Source organism: Rhinolophus sinicus, chromosome 18, assembly GCF_057876585.1.
Source record: "Rhinolophus sinicus isolate RSI-liver-muscle chromosome 18, RSI-T2T, whole genome shotgun sequence".
Classification (NCBI taxonomy): domain Eukaryota; kingdom Metazoa; phylum Chordata; class Mammalia; order Chiroptera; family Rhinolophidae; genus Rhinolophus; species Rhinolophus sinicus.
In genome coordinates this window covers 1,193,418-1,217,490 of record NC_142518.1, presented here as the reverse complement: position 1 = coordinate 1,217,490, position 24,073 = coordinate 1,193,418, and the positions used below count along the sequence as shown (strand labels likewise).

Sequence of the window (24,073 nt, the reverse complement as noted above, 5' to 3'; positions counted from 1 at the left end):
ACAGCCACCTTGCAGAGTGGCTGCCTCAAAGCGGCTTAACGCCCAGCGTAGCCACTGGTTGGGTGCAGCTTTAGATGAACAAGTCTTAGGCGCCATTACAACCCAGGAAAAACAGGCCAAAACTCAGCAGCCCCTACTTGACGTGGACAAAAGCTATGGACCCTACTTCCCATTTCAGCCTCTCCTTACTTTGCTTTGCTGTGTGCTCAGGAACCAAACCTGCAGTGCCACTAAATTTGGCCACAGCACAGCCGGTGCCAGGGATGTATAAAGAAGTCAAACTCCACATATGTGGGAGGCGTGAGGGTGAGGGGTACACCTGTATTCGAGAAGGTCTCACAACCTCACACGACGGACTTGTGGGGCTTATGAGTGTCCGAGGTGGGGCGTCCTGTCCCTTGTAGGACACTGAAGACTGTCCCTGCTCTCCACCCAGCAGGTACCAGGAGCTATCCCCTCCCCCATCACGACAACAATGTTTCCAGACATTGTCATATGTCCCACGGAGGACAAAATTCATCCCCAGCTTTGAGCCACTGCCATAGAAAGACAGATAGATAGGTAGGTAATAGATACAGAGATATAGAATCAGACCATTGATAGCTAAATATACACACGGGTAGAAAATAGACAGATATAGAGATAAAAGACAGATACATAGATGACAGATAGAAGATAGATCATAGATGATGGATGGATGGATAGATTATAGGGAGATATTAATATTAATAGATAATAGATAGATAGATAGATAGATAGATAGATAGATAGATAGATAGACAGACAGACAGACAGATAGATAGCGTCTCTGACGCTAAGTCAGGGTCTCTCAGCCTCACACCACTGCCGTCTGGGGCTGGATGACTGTCCAATGTGGGGCGTCCTGGGCCCTGCAGGCCGTTGAGTAGCATCTCTGGTTTCCACCCAGCAGATGCCAGGAGCACCCCCGCCCCAGTGTGACAACCACAAAAGTCCCCAGACATCACCAAATGTCCCCTAGCCGACAGTTACCCTCTGTCCACAGTGAGATCCACTGAACTACACTAATGGGAAATTATCTTCTTGCAGAATACCTAATGCCGCTTATGAATGATGCAACAGTGTCCCTTTCTCAGTCGTTTGGTTGTTGATTTAAAACAGAAGCCCTGAGATTCTTTTTTTATTATTATTATTTAGATGTGTTATCATTAAAAGCTACCAGTTTGCTCATGGCTTTATGTTACTAATTCCATAACGAAACTTAATCAATTTGATCATGGCATTATCACGGAATCCCTCACTTACATAGAGATTTCTAAAGAGAGTCACGTACATTCTCAGACGTCTTCCAAATCGCCTGACAGTCCATGGTTCTTGGAACATTATAATTGTAAAAGATAACATAGAACCTTCCACAACATGGAAACTTTTCAATGTATCTGTTATTTAAAACATGTTTCCCCCTAACTATTCATAGAAAGCCAGTTTTTCCAGTGGGTGAGATAGACTCCACTGCTGTGTGGATTTGCTTTTCCCTAAGAAAACGACCACTAATAAAAACGTAAATTATAGCCGTTATGAAGTAAATTTAGAGACAAGAAGCCTAGTGTCCCAGGAGGCAGAATTGTTATGCTATGTACCAAGCTATGACCGCTGATAGCTGAATATTCACTTATTCACCACGATGGCACAAGCCACATAGCGTCCTGCGAGCCTTGTAACAGATCCCCTCTCCAAAAAATAAAAGACACCTTTGCAGTTTCACACTTGCTTGTTCAGATGTCATCGTGTGACAATCAAGCAAATGTGTCCCCCCAAAGGTCTTTGATGACCCCACTTCATTATCTTCCAGAGAAACGCATAAAGATTCTCAAACGTATACAGTCCACAGTGGAAAACAGGGCTTGACCCACCTGTCCACCCGCAAGCGAGCGGATAAACCAACTCGGAGACAGCTGGACCCCATGGAATATTATGCAGCAACAAGGTTTGAGGTAGAAATACAGACTCATTCTGAAATCCAGGTGAAAGGAGCCAGACAGAAAGGGATGGATTGCATGATTCCATTTATATAAAATTCCAGGCAACGTAAACACATAGGGAGAAAGAGAGAGAGAGACAGACAGACAGACAGACACAGAGAGAGAAGAGCTAATTTGATAAAACAAATACTCAACTATTCACTTTTAACCCTGTTGACCATTTACAAGTGGAAGTGCCCCAAACCAGAATTAGAGTCAACTTCATATATTTTACTTACTTGAAACCAGTTGTGTCTTCGCCGCCTGCATCTGGGGACACTGGTCCTGAAAGCGTCAGCTCCTGCCACAGTTGTAAGTCCCTGAACTCATTATTCTAATTAAATATTTATTAAGGACCAAGGCTGAGCACGGCTCAGGTCCATCCATTATTTTTATATTTGAACATAACTTCCCGTAACAGCTATTACGTAGTTATTTAGGAAAGGAATCATTCATCTCAGGCTTTCAACTGATATTAAACACATGCACACACACATACACATATAATTAAGGGGATGTAATGAAATTGGATATGTTTTCTGCCAAGATACTTAAAAAAAAACAAAACACTTAACCAAGTACTCCAGGTAGGCGTTCAAAGCAGGGACAAGGAAATGGAATTGTAACGAGGTGAATTTCAGCATTTGAAATACTGCTGCACACTCTCAAGAGTAGCTTTCATCTTCCAGGCTAAGCACATCTTGTAAACTCGGCATCACACAACCCACACGGCTGAGGCCAGTGTCACTAGCTTCATTTATACGGGGAACTAGGGCACTGAAGACACCCTTCGTGCAGCACTCAGGTAGACGCCCCTCCAGAAACGCTTCTATCACAGGACGTTTTTCTCACCGATTTCACCCTTCAGTACAGTCTTAATACGCGTGTGATAAGTGAGGGTATTTGGAAAAAGGCTCGTACACAATTCATGTGAACAAGACGAGCGTGCCATCCACCATCCACGTGGCCTAAGCCTCAGCACCATCATTTCTCCGGAGCAAAGACGTTTCAGACACAAGCGTTACAGGAATGGCATGTTGTGTCGTCCTTGGTCCTGTCGTGCTTCACAGAGACTGTGCTTTCTGCAGATTGAAGGTTTAGAGCCAGCTTGCCTAGGGTCCATGTTCCCAAGGGTCAAACGGTTCGCGTTTTTCATCAATACCGTGTGTTTTTTAATTAAGGTATGTCCATTGGTGGGTTTTGTTCAGACATAACGCAATTGCACACTTACTAGCCTAGAATACAGGACAAACACAATTTCTATACGCAGTAGGAAACCAAACAACTACTGTGACTCAATCTATTGCCGGGTTCTAGATCCAAACCCACCCCAACTCAAGTACTTGAAAACAGCTCGGAAAAAAAACCAAAAAAAACATGGAGAAAGAAGACAGTTTTTGCATCGGCCACGCTTGAAGCACGGGGGAGTGGTCAGGAAAACCAAGCCTAGAATGACGAGGAAGACCCACAGATGTTTCTAGAAGGGAAAGCTTCTTTCCTGGACCAGACGTTCCAGGGGAAGCCTGGGGCAAGGGAGGTGGAAGACATAGAGTTGAAATTGGGGGCGTATCCTGGAAGGAATTTATGAAAGTTATAGGCACACCGTCACACAGGAGCTTGGAATCCAAAATGACGCGAAACCCAAACACCCAATGACCTCATTTCAGCAGACAAATGCGCTTCTTGGGAGGCGCGAAACACAGAAAATACACTGTGAACGAGAAGAAAGGGCTTGTCCCTGTGATTTGCCAGCTCCCAAGAACAACCAGCAGCCCCCGGCGTTCCCGTGTGTCACGCCCACCCTGTTCTGAGAGCTTTGCGTGTCATCCAACCTGCCTAGGAGGCAACCAAGAAACGGAGAGGTTATACAACCTCCTCCAAGACACACAGCTGAGAAGTGCCATCTCAGGACACTGTCCCCAAGTTCAGTTATCACCACACTGCACAGCCTCTGTGACGCAGGACTGCCGTGTTGGCAGCAGTGAGACAGAACCATGTCGCCCAGAACACCCCAGCAGTAATATCCTGCTGCCACATTGCTGTAATTCCCAGACTCAAAACTGATGAGTTATGTGGAAAGATCCTTCTTCTTTTCTTTTTTTCTTTTTTCATCATTTGCCACAAAGGCTGATCTCCAATCTGTGAGGTGTGTCCACAAGGACAAATTTCGGGGGGGAAAACGATGGGGTCCATTTGTGACAATTAGACCGATGGCATTCGAAATCCTTTCAGACAAAGCATGTCTTGGTCTGTTCATTCAAAGAAGGGGTCAAATCCAACATCTGTTTTCTCTAGGGACACCAGGGGGCAGGGGGTGACACAGACAGGCTGGGGTCCACGGCTGAGCCGGGGCTCAGACCACTTACTAGCACTGGAATTTGGGCCAGGTTGCAAGCTCGAGTCTGTCTGTTCTGAAGCATATACTTTTGTCCCCACCTTCCTGTCGTTGCTGTTCTGTGTTTTATTGCTGTGCCATTGTAACCATTGTAAAGCGTGCAATTCAATGGGTGTAGTATATTTGCAATGTTGTGCAACAACCAACTCTGTCTAGTTCCAGAACATTCCGTCCCCCAGAAGGAAACCCATCGCCATGAGCAGTCACCTCATCCCCTCCCCCCAGCCCCTGACAATCACTCACCCACTTCCTGTCTGTGGAGGAGCCTGTTCTGGACGCTTCTCGTAAATGGAGTCACATACTGGGTGGCCTTCTGTGTCTGGCTTCTGTCACTGACCAGTGTCCTCAGGGTCCCTCCACGTGGTGGCGAGTGTCAGCGCCTCTCTCCTTTTCACGACTAAGTGATATTCCACTGTGTGTATAGACCACAAAATTAACTCCAAGTGCATCCAACACGCAAAATGAAAGACGTGAAACTACAAAACTCTTAACAAGAAAACATAGGGTCAAATCTTCATGACCTTGCATTGCTGTCAATTTCTTAGACGTGACACCAAAAGGACAAGCGACAAAAGAAAAATAACCCATACATGGGACTTCATCAAAATCAAAAACATGCCTGGGCTTCAAAGGGTGTTCTTCAGACAGTGAAAAGACCACAGATAGCGTGGGAGGTCACAGTTTCGAAACACCGTGTGTTACCATTTCTGAATTCGAGATGCATTTTACGACCCCTGTCAGCCCCCTGGCAGTCACCACCTACTTGTGTGGGAACGTTCTGCGGACACCTTCCAGCAAGATCAGGAAAATGCTGGCATCTCAGCATCAAAGTTGCACGAGGGTATTCTCCACCCTCATCATTATTTAAATTTTCTTCTCCCCCTTTGGTCTTTTTTTATTCTATTAGTTTCAGGTGTACAAAACAACACAATGATTAGCCATTTACACCCCTCAGAGAGTGATAACCCCTGTCCCCCAATCTGCTACCCCTCTGACATCGTATATAACTGTTACAGTTACATTGACTGTACTCCCTATGCTGTGCTTTACATATTCAATTTGAGTTTTTGGTCCCAGAAAGCTGTGCCCAGAGTCTACCACTGACTTAAGAGGATAAGCGATTTCCATCTATGTTATTCCCGATCTTCGCCAGCTCAGGGGTGGGATGATGTGACATTGACAAGGGGAGCCGAAATGAGCTCTTCTTCTGCCTTTAAACATCTCCTCATTTTCCGGAGGACTCTTTTGGGCCAACTCATTTGCCTGCAGATACCTCTGGTTGACAACGCAAGGCCACGCTGTCATTGAGCTGTCACTGTGGCCACCATTCCGTCTACATTTGCCGCTCTATCCAGGCAGCCCTGTCTTTGGAGGAACCTATCCCTTAGGATGGGGTCCCTGTCACTTCTGCTTCTACCTACACAACTCTCCCTCCGAGCCTCCAGAAGGAAGTGACCCTGCCAACACCTGGGTTTCAGACGTCCAGCATCCACAACTCTAAGACAATTTTATGTTGTCGCTATTTTAGGCCACCCAGTGTGTGCTACGTTGTGACAGCAGCCCTAGGACACGAATATGCTGGCACATGCATCAATGACTTTGTTTTGCCAGAGTGGTACAATTATGGCTGGAATTCCATCCCCCCAGAAGATGCTGAGGTCCCAGCTCCCAATACCTGCGGATGGGACCTTATTTGGAAGTAAGGTCTTTGCAGAATATCAAGTGAAAATGAGGTCATTGGGGTGGAACCTAACCTAGTATAGCCGGTGTCCTTATGGTAAAAAGGGTACATTAGTACACGGAGACTCGCATCCAAGGGATGGCAATCCTTGAAGACAAAGGCACAGATCGGGAACGGCAAGGATGACGGCCGTCCTCGGAGCTCGGGGGACACACGTGGGGCAGATTCTCCCTCAGAGCCTCTGGGAGGAACCCGGGCAAATGGGCTACATCCCAAGCTGTCCTTGACCTTACAGGGGTGACAGAGAGACACCACAGCCAAAGCCATGACGCTCCAGGCCCCACAGAGTTTTGTGAAACAGATGTGTTGTTCCTTCTGCATTCCATCCATCGGGTCCCAGCAACACTGGGCAGGGAACCAATGGGCGTGACAGCGGTCAGCCTGGGCCCCCCTTCCCTTCTCCCTCCAAAGCTCTGGTCCAGGCCATCTGGGCTGCGTCTCCGTAGCTTTAGCAGGTGTGTCTCCCCGGACAGAGCTCGTTGGCCACCCAGGTAGATTCCTGGTCACAACACCCCCCACCCACAAATTCTCCAGGGAACCCATTCTGAAGACTTGACTTTGGAACAGTGATTCTCATTTGGTGGCGCTGAAGAAACCAGCCACCGAGAAACACCAAATGGACTCAGACAAAAAATGGCCTCAACAAAAGCCTTCTCTCTCTCTCTCTCTCTCTCTCTCTCTCTCTCTCTCTCTCTCTCTCTCTCTCCCCCCAAAGGACCAGGAACACCTCAGTCTTGCAAGACAGAAGCCGTTGAGATGAGAACTGCGACAGCACCAGGCAGCCACCCCAGAAAAGTCTGGGATCAGGGGGGTGGGATACCGTTTGGCCGCAAAGGAGCAGGAAGGAACATTTTGCGGTGATGACAGTGTTTGTTTTCTTGTTTGTGGTGCTGGTTACACGGGCAGAGACATTAAAGAGAGCTTATTACGCTTAGTAAGTTTGAGCTTGTTATGCTCAAAACAGATGCATTGCATTGTGTGTATACTTCAATGGAGTGGATTTAAAATATTGAACAAAATTAAAATAGCATGCCAAGCAGCCCTAAGTTAAGAAAACGTGTCTAATTCTGTCTCTCAAGCTTACTGGAGAATATCCACATATGCATATATTTTGTTACAGCAGCCCTAAGAAACGAATGAATGTTTATGTTTATAAACTGATAATATATATGCTGGGGGTGCCAAAAAGAATGCATACATTTTAAGAGATGTTATCTCTGCTCAAGCAGGAGTTCGCCATGATCAGAAGTGTCTGGACGCTGATGGAAACCACACTGAGCACCTCCTGTCATTGCAGAAGTCACACGTGACTTGTATTCATCTTCTGTTATTGGTATATATTGAGTCTTACAATTAATACAGCTATTTCCTTTCTTAAAATGTGTATATACATTTTTTTTGGCCCCCTGTCATGCGGGGTCTCAGCTCCCGCTCCCCACATCAGAACGCAGGACATGGTGAGGCCAAACAGGAACACCCACGGAGCCACAGATAGGGGAATCATACCACTATAGTCTCATGGTGGCTGGGTTAGAGGCACAGGAAACAGGAGCCACACCATCTGCAACCTGCCGTCCACTTCTCTGCCAACCAACCAACCAACCAACACAGCCACGGCAGTTATATCAGTAACTAATTAGCTAACTGGTTACAGCTGACGGCCAACTAGCCACAGCTGACGGCCATCTACTACCCGAGCCAGCACCTTTCCACCTGAGGCCGAGAGCCTGGAAACTGCTCTCTGGGGCTCTGTCCCCTCACACCCTCCGTATATAGCAAGTTAGATTGTTACTGTAATCAGTTTTTGCAAAGCACCCACTTACAGGATTACGTATAAAAACCTTAAGATTTCATTAGGTCTACAATTGAGGAAGTTAGTTGTAACATATGGTTTATTTCTTTTTTTTTTTTTGAATGAGTAATACTGTTATTATATATATTAAGTTACTGAGTCTACCATTCAGAAATCTGAACTCTGTGGTTACAACTCAAAATAAATATCCTTTCAAAGTGAATAAACAAATGACTTGGCTGGCTAATGCAATGCTTAATTCTTTCTAAAATCCTAATTACAACGTGAGCTTTCGCTTTACGCTGTATTCCAACATGAAGATTAGGTCACCTACAACTTCCAAATGATTCACAGAGCAGCCCTTCCTGTTTCTCCCCTCAGTGCTGAGAAATGAGTCCAAGCCCTGGAATTATAATGTACGTGACCTGGGTTATCTGGTGCCCAGGTAAAAACTGCCACGAGGCCCAACCTTGATTAATACCGACTATTTCTTGAAGTGTGGTGGGAACAGGTCACTCAGGACAGAGAATGTAGAAGCCAGGGCACGCTGAGCGCCGAGGACAACTCTGGTAATTAACTCTGACAACGCAGTGCAACATGAATATTGAAGCCAGCCAATTTTCTGAAAATATCACTAGCATCTTCAAAACCCATGTGCTTTTATGCCAATCAGGAAATCGGGGGTGAGGGGAACACTGCTATATATTGCTCACCAATACATTCTTCTTCACGGAAGTGAAGCTATTTGGAAGAATATGAAAAGCTTTCCAAGACAGCTGTTTTCAGAGACAGACGACAGTACCAGAAATAGTTTTCAGAGAGGGTTCATTCTAAAGCCCATCCCGAGAACAAGGGCAGCCAGCTTTCGGGAGGTATAAAGACATGGTCCGGCAAAAATATTTTCCCTTTCCTGAAGTTATATGCTGTCTTCAAGTCCAACTATTTTTCTATATATATATATGAGATCCTCTCTGTCAGCATAAAAGGGAACAATAGTTTTGAAAACTCTCGAGTAGGTATTTGTTTTGTTTTGTTTTTTATAACTCAGAACATAGACGAAATCAAAACGTCTGCGACTGTCCCTAAATTCACATCTTTTTTTTTTTTCCTGTCTTAATTTATTCATTGCATAAGCACTTACCTTCTTACTCTTAAACTCACATCTTTAAAAGGTGCTTTTCTCCGTTCACGTGAATTCATCTGAGTCATTGCCATCCTGATTTGATCTCTTTTTCTTTTCCTGAATTTGGGCTTTTTTCTCATTCCTCTCCTCACAGTCTCTGCTGTGCTGCTAGGTCCGGGAACCACTCCGTTTTGGTCTTTTCTAATCAGTTCAAAATCTCATTCACTTTCTTCTCCAACGGTCACAATGCTCACGTCCTTCTGCCTGTGAAAGCCGATCTGCCCCACATCCCTGTTGGCTGTTTCCTTCAGGTGAGACCACGCACGGTGTCTATAGCACGTTAATATTGTTCGTCTTGCAGCCTTGAATGCTATTGGCCTTCGCAAGATGGGCACAGTCCATCGGGACTTGCTTTGGAAGGTCCTCTGTCTTCTCCCCCTTACGTAGTCGAAGACATACATGAGCGGAAGAGAGTTTGTCCCCATGAAACCAAGTATCTTCCGGCCGGCCATACTTGATTAGACTCTCATTTTCACATTTATCTCCTCCCATGTGAACAGTGTAAGCAGATGAGTGAACGCTGCTGCTGGTGCAGTTGAACACCATGACGCCGGCAGCGGTACAGAGACTCCAGCAACACCAACTGTCAAAGTGCGGATACTAGAAGCCATGGTTTATTTGTTCTGATGGCTTTCTTCCTCCCCAAACCAGAACGTTTGAGCAATTTACAGTAAAAGCTTCATTTGCCCTTTATTGGAGGTGAAAGTACCAAAAGCTCTTAAACTCTCCCTGAAACTACCTAAGGAATGAAGCTACTTAAAGCTACAGATGTCTGGACCAAACTAGGTATGGACGTAAACCAGTGTGTACTGTGTTTCCCCGAAAATAAGACCCAGCCGGACCATCAGCTCTAATGCGTCTTTTGGAGCAAACATTAACATAAGACCTGGTCTTATTTTACTGTAATCTAAGACCGGGTCTTATATAATAAAATATAATATAAGACTAAGTCTTATATTATAAAATGTAATATAAGACCCGGTCTTAGATTAATTTTTACTCCAAAAGAGTCATTAGAGCTGATGGTCTGGCTAGGTCTTATTTTTGGGGAAACAGGGTATATCCATGTATATATATATGCAGGTGTAAGTATATGTATATATGTGTGCAAAGGTGTATATATGGTTGTGTGTATGTCTGTGTGTGTCCATGTGTATATACTTAGGTATATGTAGTGTGTGTGTGTGTGTGTGTGTGTGTGTGTGTGTCTGGAAACAAAGAGTATTCTGCCGGAGAAAGTTGAATCATATTTTAATGTCAGAAGCCTGGTAGGTCTTCACCTAAAAATGAAAGTCCTCGCAAAGTGACAGACAACAAGCATTTATCGAGATCAGTATGGACAACAAGATATGGAAACAACCCAAGTACCCGTCAATAGACGACTAGATAAAGAAGAGCTGGTACCTTTATGCGATGCAGTATCACTCGGCCATAAAAAGAATGAAATCTTACCATTTGCGACAACATGGATGGATCTAGAAGGTATTATGCTGAGTGAGAGACGTCAGACAGAGAGAGAGACAAATACTGTATGACCTCACTTATATGTGGAATCGAAAGAACAAAATAAATGAACAAACAAAACAGAAACAGACTCATACGTAGACACAGAGAACAAACGGATGGTTGCCACACGGGAGGGGGTGGGGGGCTGAGTGAGAAAGGTGAAGGGATTAAAAAGTACAAACTGGCAGTTACAAAATAGTCACGGGGATGTAAAGTACAGCACAGGGAACAGAGTCAATAATATTGTCATAACTATGGATGGTGTCAGGTGGGGACTAGACGAATAGGGGGGAATCACTGTATAAATTATATAAATGTCTAACCGCTATGCTGCACACCTGAAACTAACATAAAATAACATTGAATGTCAACTGTAACTGAAAAAAAAAAAAGAAAGAAAGAATTTAAAGAAAGAATAGCTATTCAGGAAACACTGATTCAGACAGAAGCCCAGACAGTGTTCCGATGGGGACACAAAGGCCAGGGGTGTTTATGACAAACGGAGGGGACAGTGACATCACAGAAGGAAGGCGTTGCTATTGGTGCAGATAACGTGACACAGGGACGCTGATGCTAAACAGTGGTTTTAATTTTCAGCCCAGAGGCATCCGTCCTGGAGTCACGACACCTGCTTTCTTGTTGTCTTTGCAAACAGCTCTTTGGGACACCAGGCTGCTAAGGCCCCGTCCTGAGGTGACTTTGTCCCATGTTATAATAACATCCAAGGTTTGACAAGTAAGACAGGCAAGGCCATTCGTCTGGGAGGGCAGCTCTGACTCCAAGTTAAAGGGGCTCCGTGTATATTATTCTGACATTGGGCAAAGTCAACTAGAATTTTTTCTTTTTTAATTGTAGCATCCAACCCTAAATCTCCCGGCTCAGAAAACTTGGGAAGGATTGCAGAAATCTATAATGTAAACACTTCCCCAGGCCATTCTGGCCCAGAGCCAAGTCGTAAAAACCCTGGTTTCGAGTTTTGCACAATGAAGGCTACGGATCCAATGCCTTTGATGGCACAGAATATGTCTCTATGAGGTTTACATGTGGTTTCCAACAAGGACGTCTTAGGGAGCCTTGTCTCTTCCCAATTTCCCCTTTTGATAAAAATAGGAATGTGGCCACAGCTGGTTTCAATTCCAGTGTTTGACTTCCAGTGTTCAGTTCTCTTATATTTCGTTGTGATGAACGTGAGTCCCTTATTCATTGATCTGGTAGGAAATTTTACTCCATATTTGAAAGTACCAACCCTTTTTCCTTTTCTTTTCTTTTCTTGTTTTTTATTCCTGGGGACTATTAGGGAACAGGACGTCCAGTCGTTTTTTTGTTGTTGTTTTGTTTTTGTTTGTTTGTTTGTTTGTTTCAATCTACCTGTAGGGGGCGCAGCTGGGCTCCAAGTCAAGTCCTTGTTTTTCAGTCTCGTTGTGGAGGGCGCAGCTCACTGGCCCATGTGGGAATCGAACTGGCGACCTTGGTGTTATGAGCCCAGCACTCCAACCACGGAGCCAACCGACCACCCCCTTTTTCTTAAGATGCTTGAAAGGCAATGTAAGTGCAAGAAACGTTTGGCTATTTATAAACCAGGAGCAAGCACGCCTAGCATGCTATTCTGCCTCGGAAATGGACAAGGGACTACGTTCCCAAGAGATTAGAAAAGTCCGTAATTATCAGAAAAAAAAAAACAAAAAAAAAAAACTGGGGGCAAAATTTTAGCAAGACAGGTTGGGCCGTGTTTCAAAATAGAGGATGCTAGCTGACATTAAAAACAGCTTTTACACCTTTTTTTCTTTTCTTAAAACTAGCCCACCCTATATAAGACATTTCCTTACGGGAACAAGCCATTCATTTTTCCCTGACAGGCATTTTCTCTCTCTCTCTCTCTCTCCCTCTCTCTGTCTCTCGAGCAATAACATCAGAGTTGAGGTGAGCGCTTTAGGAAGGTGGATTTCAAGATTGCCTTCTTGTGTGTGACCCGTAGAAAACTTTCATGAAAACGTGCAAGCGTTGCCTGTGCGAGGGAAATGAGCAGGGCTGGCGGACGGGAGGAAGAGACTTCTTACTCAGAAAGAGGTGTTCCCTTTATAATCCTTAACAGTAAAGCTTTAAACTACAACCCAGGAAACAGCCGATACAAACAGGAAGACAACAGGAGAAGGACAAGAAGAGGAAAGGGGAGCAGGAAAAAGGGAGGGAGGAAGGAAAGATAAAGGTAAAGATAAACGCAGGAATTTCTAAGTCTAGAGTCCAGCTGCCAGGGCTCAGACCTTCGTTCTGCCACCAGCTCAGGTCTCAGGAAAAAACACGGAGCTGAGATCGGACCGCCAGCAGTGGATGGAAATTCAGTGTTCTCCAGCCATGTATAAACGACTTTACCACCAGGATTCTCGACCAGGGCGATTTTGCCCCCACGTGGCATTCAGCAAAGTGTTGAGGCCGTTTTGCTCGTCCAAAGTGGGAGAGATGTGCGTCCTGGTGGCAGCTGGTGGGTGAAGGCCAGGATGGGTTTCCGTATGGACCCCTGAGATGCCTTCCTCTTTGTCTGAACTCACGCAAAAAAGAATTGCAAGGTTCTTGACGGCCTCCCCGCTTCGCGACACCATTCAGGAGACCTGGCATAGAGTGGCAGGTGTCCCTAAGGAAATGGCCCCCATGCTTCGGTGCGTTCATTTGCTAGATCCATAAAGGAATTTTGCGGCTACAGTAGGGTCAACTGTCATGTTGGGTCCCAAGGCAAAATTAGGCAATATCCAGGGCAGGCCGTGTGACCATGCCAGAGGGGCTTTCCGATAAATGTCTTCACGTGATTCAACACCTAGACGCAGGCAGAAAGTGCTTCTTCATTGGGCAAAAACCGTATCTTTGAAAAGAATGATTTTTACCTCTAATGTTGCCTGAAATATAGGTTCCGCTACCATATTAAAAAAAAAAAAAAAAGGTACTGCTTAGCAAGTGAAAAAAAAAAACAAAAAACACCACTTTTTCGTATACAGCCCAAAATGAGTTTCTATATACGTGTCATATGTTGCTACTGACGGCTGTCGTTATTTCTAAGGCCAGTGTCAGAGGGGACGGCGGTGGGCTGGGGCAGCTGACATGTTCAGGGCGACGTCTTCCTGGGTTGAAGGAAAGCCAGACAACATTCCTTTGACTCGAGGAAAGGGCTGGAGAACGTCTGCCGCCTTCTAAATAAAGGAGGCACTGTTTGAGAAAGGGCTGTGCGGCGTTCTCCTGCAAGGGACACATTTCGTAAACACAGCCAGACCACGTCCTGGGCGGAGAGCTGGAATGGCACTGCGAGCAGATGCCTGGGGTGGGCACAGTGGGGGCGGGGGAGCTCCCTGTTTATTTTCTGGACAACCTAGCTTGGCTTGAGGGGACCATTGTGGATTTGAAGAGTGAATGAGCTGTGCACATGCGTGCGCCGGCCAGAGACGCTGTGGCTCAGAGCCAGCCGGGCCGTCTCCTGGCAAGGATAAGACGTTTCTTCCCTTGCAGAAGCTGCCACACACTGACCTCCAGCCAGCATAGCCCTGACAGCACGGTCATTCAGGTAAGTGGCTTTTCTTGGGTGACTGCGGAGGGGATCACGCCCATCCAGGCACACAGGACAGCTGTCCTCAATGGCAGGGCACCCTGCATCTTCCGGCAGCATTTTACAAGAAATCTTAAGAAGGAAGTGTGACAAGAAATCACCGTAACCGATTTGGTCCCCGGATGATTGCTAAAAGAAATGCGGCGAGACATCAGGCAGAGGACGGGTTTAGAGGGAGGAAACGTAACAGCGTGTGGTCTTTACAGACTTGAGAGCCTGTGCACTGGATTGTGAGGAGATGTTGGAGACGGGAAAGGAAATGTGTTGGGGACACGGCCAAAGTAGTGGTGCAGGCAGGCTGGCTGCCCTGGTCTGGGCAGCTGTGTGCACACAGCCAATTCCTTCTCTCCTGCAGGGGAGACAAAGGGTGAATGATGCGTTGTACTTCATTGGAGGTCTTTTCTTTCTCTTTTTCTGCACTTTTTTTTTTTTTTAAACAGGTCACTTTATTTTTATTTTTTAATGATGGTTTTAAACTTTTCAGTTACAGCTGACATGCGATATGATATTAGTTTGAGGTGTACAGCATAGTGGTCAGACATTTACATAATTTAAGAAGTGATCCCCTGACTAGTCTAGTCCCCACCTGGCACCATACACAGTTATTACCATGTCACTGACTCTATTCCCCGTGCTGTACTTTACATCCCCGTGACTATTTTGTAACTGCCAACTGTACTTCTTAATCCCTTCCCCTTTTCACCCCGTTCCTGTCTGGCAACCGTCAGTTTGTTCTTTGTAGCTATGAGTCTGTTGCTGTTTTGCTTCTTTAGTTTGTCCTTTAGATTCCACATATAGGTGACATCATGTGGCATCTGTCTTTCTCTGTCTGACTTACAACACTCCGCACAATACCCTCCAGGTCCATCCATGTTGTCGCAAATGGCAAGATTTCATGCTTTTCTACAGCCGAGCAATATTCCGTTGCATATATGAATCCACTGCCAGACAAGAGGAAACTAAAGGACTTCGTCACCACCAAACCGCTCTTACAAGACATGTTCAAGGGACTTCTTTAAGAAGGAAACAAGACCAAAATATGAATAATAATAATAAAATGCCAGCAACTCCACAGCTATGAACAATCACTTTCAATGAAAATGGACTAAACGCTCCAATCAAAAGACAGGGAGGCTGAATGGATAAAAAAACAAGACCCTCACGTATGCTGCTTATAAGAGACTCACTTCAGATTGAGAGACACACACAGACAAAAAGTAAACGGATGGAAATGATATTTCATAAAAACGAAAATGAAAAAAAGAAAGCTGGGGTAGCAATACTTATACCAGACAAGATAGACTAAGACAAAGGCTGTAACAAGAGACGATGAAGGACCCAGTAATCCCAGTTCTGGGTATTTATCTGAACAAACCCAAAACGCTACGTCGAGGGGACGTGTGCATCCATATGTTCATTGCAGCATTGTTTACAATGGCCAAGATGTGGAGGCAGCCTGGGTGTCCATCCATGTATCGTTTTTTAATTGAGATTTAATTGAGATACATTTAATTATATAAAATGTGGCTTTGACGCATCCATGTTTTCCAAGATGATTGCAACAGTTGCTTCGGCAAACACCTTTCTCATGTGACAGACTTACTGTTTATTCTGTGTGTGTGCGGAGAACAAATACCATCTAGTCTCTTGGCAACTCTGAGGTTGACAATACAGGTGGGTGCCTGCAATCTGTAGGCCGTGCATTAGATCTGCAGACCTTATTCATCCTGTCGTTGCACGTTTGCGCCCTTAAATGACATCTCCCCGATTCTCCCATCACCACCCTCCCTCGCCCCTGGGAGCCACCATTCTACGATCTGCTCTTTTTCTGTGTTTTTCTTATGGTACGTTTTATCTGGTACCAATGAGCCAATCCGAAACAAAGTATGCAGCATTGTAAGAAACAAAATCCTGACCCCATTGGGTGGTTAAAACGGGCTCCTTTGGGGTAGCTAAATAGATAGACTGTACCGTGGAAGAGGCAGGCCAACGGTTTGATGGAATTAAACCTCACGACTTTTCAATCATGATTGAGTGTCATATGCGGAGACTCATCTCTCACCCGAATGATGCAACAACGATAACCAACCACCTTCCCCAGAAAAATGAGAAACACCCCATGATGTGTTTTTCCTGAAAAAAAAAAAAAATTAAGATAAATACAAAGGAAAAATCATATCTACCTTATCGTATGTTATAGATTTATATATATTTCTATAATACATGTGTCCTATCTATTCTACAATGCAGAACACAGTATATCCTATAGAAATATATATAAATAAAAACATTCATGCAGACTCCATAAGAGGTCATGATTTCATATTTGTAGCCCCCCCCCACAAAAAAAAAATTGCAAAAAGGGAGCAAGGGAAAAAGAGGGTGGGTTTGTGCTGCGAAAAGGAGACATGTCCCCCTCTGCTGATTTTTCAACACGCCACCCGAGCCATCCCCTTGCAGAAACAAGTCGGTGGTGCAGTATTGTCTGTGGTCCAGCCTCCATCACAGAAGTGGACGGCTGAACACACAACAGCAAGATGAACCGTGACGTCACCCATGGACTGGGGGTGATACAGAAAACAGACAGCCACCATCACCATGCATGAACCCACCCATGGACACAGAACCTTCCAGAAGCAAAAACTGGGCCCCACACTGGACAGCGGACACGTCAGGAACATGCGTCCTTGACACGTGCAAAGTGAATTGACAGCCCACGCTGTGTCGCTAGATTGGGCCCAGCTACGTCGGGGCTCGTCGTGAGTGACCCCACCTGTCAGAAGCTTTCCCGGCGGCGGCTGCAGTGACACACACAGCCCACCTAGCACACCTGTCCGCGGGGCTCACCTTGCCAAGCTGTGCCCTGTCCCAGCTGCACACACGGCCCTCAGGCTGACCACAGGCTCATTGTTCTGTCCCGAAACGGAGGAGAGCACGGCTCCGGAAGGTGTGAAAAATCACCCACAATGTTTGGGCAGCTTGGGAATGACCCCCCCACCATCTGGTGGCCAAGGGCTGACGTCCAGAGAATGTGAAAGACCAGGAGACATTGGGCGGGTTCAGAAAACAAGGATGGAAGCATAGCGGGTACTTCTTCTCAAAGGGGGACACCCTCCGTCCAGCGGTCCACTCACTGCACACACAGCCAGGCAGAGCCAGTCGGCACCTCCCCAGGGAACAGCTCAGATGGCAGAGGGTGACTCGCACAGCAGGGCTGGATGCCCCCGGCTCAGAAGCCCCCCCACGCCCTCTCTTTTTGTTTTACGTAGGTTCTAGCACACCATACACTGCCTCCTGACTCTTACCGCTTTCGTTTAAAATACATATGACCTAAACAACTTGAGGCCCATTCGTCCACTGGAATATTATTCAGCCCGAAAAAGCAACACCGTTCTGACAGACGCTCCAGCATAGGTGAACCTTGGAGACATGATGGTCAGCGCCATAAGCTGGTCCCGAAAGGGCAAAGACTGCACGATTCCACTTACATGAGGTCCCCAGAGCCACACATTCATAGAGATGGAGAGTAGAAGGGTTGGTGCCAGGGGGAGGGAAAATGTGAGTGTTTAATGGGGGCAGACGTTCCCTTTTGCAAGACGCAAAAAAGTTCTGGAGACGGAGGGCGGTGATGGTCACCCGAATGTCACTGAAATGAACACTTAAAAAACGGTCAAGGCGGTAAGTGGGGTGCCATGCATTTCAGCGCAATTAAAAATCAATACCTGTCGGATATTATTTCCGATCACTATTTTTATCGCTTAATTTTGCGTCTTCTTTCTTTTATATTTGTACCTTCTCTCTGAGGGATCAAACATTGATGGTCTGAGCGCAAGCCCCACCAGTTTTTGTAAAGGAAGGTTTATTGGAAAACGGCGATGCCGAATCTTTTGTGGGTTATCCGGCTTCCACGAGCAGCGTGGAGAAGAAGCAACAAGGGCCCCCTGGGCAGAAAAGCCCTGAATATTTACCCTGTAGCCCTTGACAGACACACGTTCTGTCCAGCACGTTTAAAGCCTGTTCAGTAGGGTAGCGTGTCCTTTTATGAGTTTTTAGTGGTCATTTCAAGGTTTTCTTGATCATATCAAGAGGCAATCAAAGTGTCCCTTTCATCACGTACTTAGTACTTTACTTCGTGCCTGAGGACATTGTCTGCTGCCTACGAGGTCAAGGTCAGACAATGAAGTTCGCGAACTCATCCTAGAAGAAGTGCTACACACCTCATTGCTGAATATCACTGTGGTCACCTTCTAAGGACTCCCCTTGGGAAGCTGTGCACTGACGCCAGCACCTAGTCCACCCTTCAGAGCAATGTTGGAACTCTTTTTCTGGAATGGCCATCAGAGCTGTCATCATATTACCCTTGATGTCCTGAATGTCATCAAATGTCTTCCTTTCAATATTTCCTTTATCTTCAGGTAAAGAAAGAAGTCACTGGGGGCCAGATCAGGTGAGTAGGGAGGGGGTTCCAATACAGTTATTTGTTTACTGGCTAAAAACTCCCTCACAGGCAGTGCCCTGTGAGCTGGTGCATTGTCGTGATGCAAGAGCCATGAATTGTTGGCGAAAAGTTCAGGTCGTCTAACTTTTTCACGCAGCCTTTTCAGCACTTCCAAATAGTCAACTTGGTTAACTGTGTGTCCAGTTGGTATAAATTCATAATGGATAATCCCTCTGATATCAAAATAGGTTAGCAACAGCGTTGCAACAAGCTCGAGAACATAATTGCCAGACCTCGCATGTGATTACGGACCTGTTTATTTCTTCCAGGAACCAAAAGGAAAGAGAAGACATGGCCCATCTGGAACACGCTTGGTAAGATAGGCGTCTGCGCAGTTCTCAGCCCTCTGCATCTGCCTCTGCATTTCTGCATGTCGGTTTCTGAGAATGTACCGATGACCGATTGGTCTTCCTCCACTAGTCACTGAGTACGAGTCAGGGGACCCAGGCATGGCTCTCACAGTCACTATCAGGTTGATGCAAAAGGAATTCTGGTTTAAAAGATTAAAAATAATTGCAAGAACTTCCATTACTTTTGCACCAACCTAGCAGAAGTATCCGTGCTCCTTACCTGGGGTTGTCCTGGACATTTTCAGAAGGAACTGCATCTCCCTCTTCCCCATCCAGATGGATGCCAAGCCCTGCCATGGGCTAGGAGGGTGTGTGCTTTTGCAGGGAGCCCGTGTTACACAGCGTCCCCAGAGATGCAGATCACACCTTACTTTCATGACCCTGGGGGTTAGGACACCCCCGTCCTGGTGTTTATATGCACAGCCTGGGCAGCATACGTAAGAGCATGGTTGTTTTTACCTGAAAAAAAAAATATCGGGGGTGGCCGGTTAGCTCAGTTGGTTAGAGCGTGGTGTGGATAACACCAAGGTTGCCAGTTCGATCCCCACATAGGCCACTGTGAGAGGTGTGCCCTCCTTAAAAAAGAAAAAAAAAAGAAAAGAAAAAAAAACTGGAAAAAAAAAAAAAAAAACCTGAAAAGCATCAAATTCTAAGAGATGTCGTCCCACTCTGGCAAAGGGACAATCATATAAAAGTCCCCTAAAACAGTGACCCTGGTGTCCACGTAGAGAAGGGACAGTGAATGAAACGGAGCGTGGCATGAAGCGTTCTTCGGGCAGCTTGTCTTTCAGGAGCTGGCTGGCTGTGACAGCCGCTGTGTTCCTCCTGGGCGCGAGGCCCTCTGCGTGCAGCGATTTGTCTGGCTCCCGTCCCAACATCCTGCTTCTCATGGCCGATGACCTCGGCATTGCAGACGTCGGCTGCTACGGCAACACCACCATCAGGCAAGCAGTAGCTCGTTGCTCAGCGGTCGCCCCCATGCGCTGACCACTCGCAATGCATGCAGCCCCTGAGAGGTGCCGTCCGAGCTTTCACAGAATGCTGCACAGCTCCTGTCTGCCCACACCCCTCATGGGGCCTTCTCCCCACACCAGCACGAACCCCAGCTCAAATCTACCCCATGTGTCAGCAATGATTTCATTTTTTAGAAAGATGATTGCCATTCGTACCGTTCTTCTCATCCCTGTTGGGTGTAAGCCCAAGGCCAAAGCTTACCTGGCTCTCCAGACCCTCCATCTGTCAAGCCAAGCCCACCAACGCGTGCAGGATTTCAACCCTCCCTGGTGAAGAGCTCAAATGCACACACACAATTCCAGCCTTTCTTCACCCCAAGATGAGGCGTGCGCCGCTGTCCTTGCATGTCTGCCTCCCCCAGAATGTGCTCATCGCCTGGGTCACATTCTAACTGCACTTGCAGACCCGTCTCATACCTGTTGCACAAGCCCAGCAAATGGTCTTGAATCTCGTTAGCATTTCTTGAGCCGTTCAGAACGCCCTTGAATTTCTCCCCGTTGCTTTTTGCTCATTCATCCGAGAATACTTGGATGGATTTAAACGAGGACGGGCAGATCCCCTGTGCATACGTTGCCCGTAGAGAAACGCCTGTGTGTGTTAAGAGATAAACAAGTACGATTGCTCTTCCCCTCCACAGGACTCCAAACATCAACCGCCTGGCAGCCGGGGGCGTCAGGCTCACCCAACACCTCGCGGCGGCTTCTATGTGCACGCCCAGCAGGGCTGCCTTCCTCACGGGCAGGTACCCTATCCGATCAGGTGTGTGTCTTCCTTCTGTCTACCTGGGACGCTGGACGTTCTCCCTTCTGCTCCCCTAATACACACACTAAAGTGTGGGTCCCCCAGGCCACAGGGGAAGGGGCTGGTCTAAGTCTCCCATAGTTTTTTCCATCAGATTGGAGTCAGTAAGTTACACGGCCCCATAGATACCGAGGTGACACAGGCGGGGTTTACCTAGTTGGTCATCTCCTGTGATGCGGACAGTTGTATAAGGAAGGCGTTGATAGACATTTTCTGGAAAGGGCAAGACAGTCAATCCCCTCGGCTTTGAGGCCCATACGAGTCTCTGGACCCAGTACTCACATGTGTTGTAACCTGAAAGCATCTGTTGACGATACATACACACACGGCATGGCCGTGTCCCACTAAAACTTTATCTGTGAACACTGAAATGTAAATGTCGGATCCTTTCCCAGGTCAGGAACGATCCTTCTTTTTTCATTGTTTTCCCAACCATGTAAAAATGTGCAGACACGTCAGAGAACCTTTGGACTATATCCGAGCGTTTGGTGAAATCATCAAACCATTGTTAACTCGCCCTCCCTTTGTATTTAAGTCTCTTTCTGTTTACAACCTTCACACAACAGGATAGCAAGTCTTCTCATGAACTCTTTCAATCCTTCTATTTGCTGCCGAAAATGCGATCCCTGAGGCAAAGCCATGTCAGACATAAATTGTCGATTTAATTTTGGCTCATGGAGAGTTTTCACCAAGCCTTCTAAATTTACGAGGAATAAGAATGATTAAAAATCAATGTGTGGTGGTAACATTTCTTTGAAACTGATTGATCGAAGGTATGGTTTCCAGCAACGGTTATCGCGTTCTCCAATGGACCGCAGCATCGGGAGGCTTGCCGACAAATGAGACAACTTTTGCGAAAATATTACAAGATAAAGGCTATGCCACTGGACTGATAGGTACGTACATTTCAAAGCTTTCAAAACGTTACTTGTCTGTGGAGATTCTATTCAACCACAAGGTTTGGAAGTGAAGTGGTTGTGATGCGGTGGGATTTTCCACCAGACGACAGAAAGCTCCAGGAATGACGGACGTGCAGGAAGCACATTCCAACCCAGGCTGCTTGGTACAAAGCAATACCCAAGAAATCGCAGCTTAATGAAATATTGGGTATTTCCCACAATTTGCTGATGCACCATGATAAAAAAAAAAAAAAGAAAACTTTTATCTAATTGTACCAAATTGCCAACTATTTTCATAACGCTCTTTTCTCTCTTTTCTGAGTAGAAACGTGACTGACCGCAAGGCTTAGTACTCCCTTTGCTGCTTCCATAAATGGCACCTTTATCTTTCTATATGTCAGTGTGCCATGGCACGCATACAATGAAATAACATTAAGGAGAAGCGTTTCTTGAGAGGAGACCAAGTTGTCACCATTTCCACGTTATAGCAATCATTTTTATTCACAGTACGATTTATTGGCCACCAAGAGCAAAACTAGCTGATACCCTGAATAAAACCCAAGAGACTGTTCATTGTCATTTTTTTAAGACGGAAGAGCAGGATATCCCTTGGGAAATCCCATGACGTTTTCTGGATGACAAACGCCATGGGGGTGAAAGCACACAGATCTCTTCAGCAACCCTCCAGTGCAGGATGACGGCACAAAAGCTAACGCATCTTACATTGGTGGAACTTTAAAGGTGGACTCTGTAAAAATCCAACGCGACCCTCGCCAGCATTCTGGTGCATTCGCAGAATGAGGGACAATCCCAAGGTCAGGAAAACTTTTGCCCATCCCGATTCTATCAGATTGAGTTTTGGGGAGCAATCTGATGACGCTGAGCCTTCCCTACTCTCTGCGGCAGATTTCTGCGAAATCAGGTTTAGAGTGGAGTCAATAATGGGCATCAAAGGTATCAGGTCCTGAACCCTGGCACCTGCAGATATTAGCTTACCTGGCAAACGGGTCTTTGCCGATGGGATTCAGTGAAGAATCTGAGATGAGATTATGCTGGATTACTCAGGTAGGCCTTCTACGCAGTGACAAGCATCCTTTTAAGAGGGAGACAAGAGATTTAGTAACGACAAAGAGGATAAGCTAGTACGACCAGGGAGGCAGAGATGGGAGGGAGGCGGCCACCAGCCCTGGGACACCTGGAGTCCCCAGGAGCTGGAAGAGGCAGGAGGGACCGTTCCCCTGGAACCTCCGGAGGGAGCATGGCCCTGGGACACCTTGAGGGCAGACTCCCAGTCTCCATGATTGTGAGAACATAAATCACTGTTGTGTTAAGCAACCAAGTTATGGTAATTTGATACTATAGCACAGGCAACAATACACCACGTGACGCTGCCACAAAGGGTCCCATTTCCCTGAAACAAAGAGACCAGGCTGTGGAGCCAATCACAACACTACCAGCATCTCCGTGCATCCCCACCCCACTCCAGCTTCAGCAACGTGCCTGGAACATGACACGCACGCCATACCTACCTCCCAACGGATGAGCAACCAACTGTCACCTTGACGTATGTCTTTGCCTTTCAGGAAAATGGCATCTGGGTCTCAACTGTGAGTCCTCTGACGATCACTGTCACCACCCACTGCACCACGGATTCGACCATTTCTACGGAATGCCGTTCACGTTGATGGGAGATTGTGCCCAGTGGGACGTGTCGGAGAAGCGTGCGGGCCTGGAGCGCAAACTCAACTTGTGCTTTCACCTCGTGGCCTTCGCTGCCCTCACGCTCACCGCTGGGAAACTCACCCGCCTCCTCTCCGTCTCGTGGACGCCGGCCATCTGGTCGACCATTGTGGCCATCTTGCTCTTGACGACCTCGTACTCCGTCGGCCCTCTGATTGTTCACGCGGACTGTTTGCTGATGAGAAATCACAGCATCACGGAGCAGCCCATGCACTTCCAGAGGACGACGTCTCGCTTTCTCCAGGAGGTCTCGTCCTTTGTCAGAAGGTGGGTGTCAGAGGGCCAGCTTCACCCGAGGGCTCCGTTTCACGATGAAAATGCATTCCGATTAGTCTTCTGTAGTGGGTATTCGAATGGTGACGTGGCCGTAGCCCAGAAAGACGTTTTTAGTAAAATGGGCCATGGATGATGTGTAGCTGAGCCCAACTTGACCGTGTCCCTTGAAACTAGAGACCACAAGTTTGCTGCTGCCTCTTCCTACGTGGGGGCCAGTCTCATTCCATTAGCACACTCTGATCACCACAGGGCTATATTTAACTAATGTATCAAAATGGATCACCTCAAG

At 46.5% G+C, this 24,073-nt stretch overlaps 1 protein-coding gene, 1 long non-coding RNA gene and 1 pseudogene across 4 annotated transcripts in view; 1 reads left to right on the top strand and 2 right to left on the bottom strand.

Annotated features, from left to right (window-relative positions):
• Positions 1 to 9,292: 9,292 nt before the first annotated feature.
• On the bottom strand, positions 9,293 to 9,835 carry LOC109436187 (coiled-coil domain-containing protein 25 pseudogene; annotated as a pseudogene).
• Positions 9,836 to 13,873: 4,038 nt separating this feature from the next.
• The window catches only part of ARSL (arylsulfatase L), an 18,938-nt gene continuing 8,738 nt past the window's right edge, over positions 13,874 to 24,073 (top strand). The window contains exons 1-6 of the mRNA XM_019714575.3: positions 13,874 to 14,164; positions 18,974 to 19,018; positions 19,834 to 19,998; positions 20,706 to 20,827; positions 21,643 to 21,765; positions 23,352 to 23,775. Coding sequence (XP_019570134.3) covers positions 18,996 to 19,018; positions 19,834 to 19,998; positions 20,706 to 20,827; positions 21,643 to 21,765; positions 23,352 to 23,775 — 857 coding nt within the window. The 5' untranslated portion in view covers positions 13,874 to 14,164; positions 18,974 to 18,995. The remainder of the gene's footprint in view (positions 14,165 to 18,973; positions 19,019 to 19,833; positions 19,999 to 20,705; positions 20,828 to 21,642; positions 21,766 to 23,351; positions 23,776 to 24,073) is intronic.
• LOC141569748 (uncharacterized) overlaps positions 19,025 to 24,073 on the bottom strand; it is a 16,648-nt gene continuing 11,599 nt past the window's right edge. For all 3 annotated transcript variants that reach the window (XR_016019973.1, XR_016019972.1, XR_016019971.1), the window contains 4 exons: positions 22,765 to 22,861; positions 20,485 to 20,656; positions 19,275 to 19,513; positions 19,025 to 19,194 (listed from right to left, as the gene is read on the bottom strand). This is a non-coding gene — a long non-coding RNA (uncharacterized LOC141569748). The remainder of the gene's footprint in view (positions 19,195 to 19,274; positions 19,514 to 20,484; positions 20,657 to 22,764; positions 22,862 to 24,073) is intronic.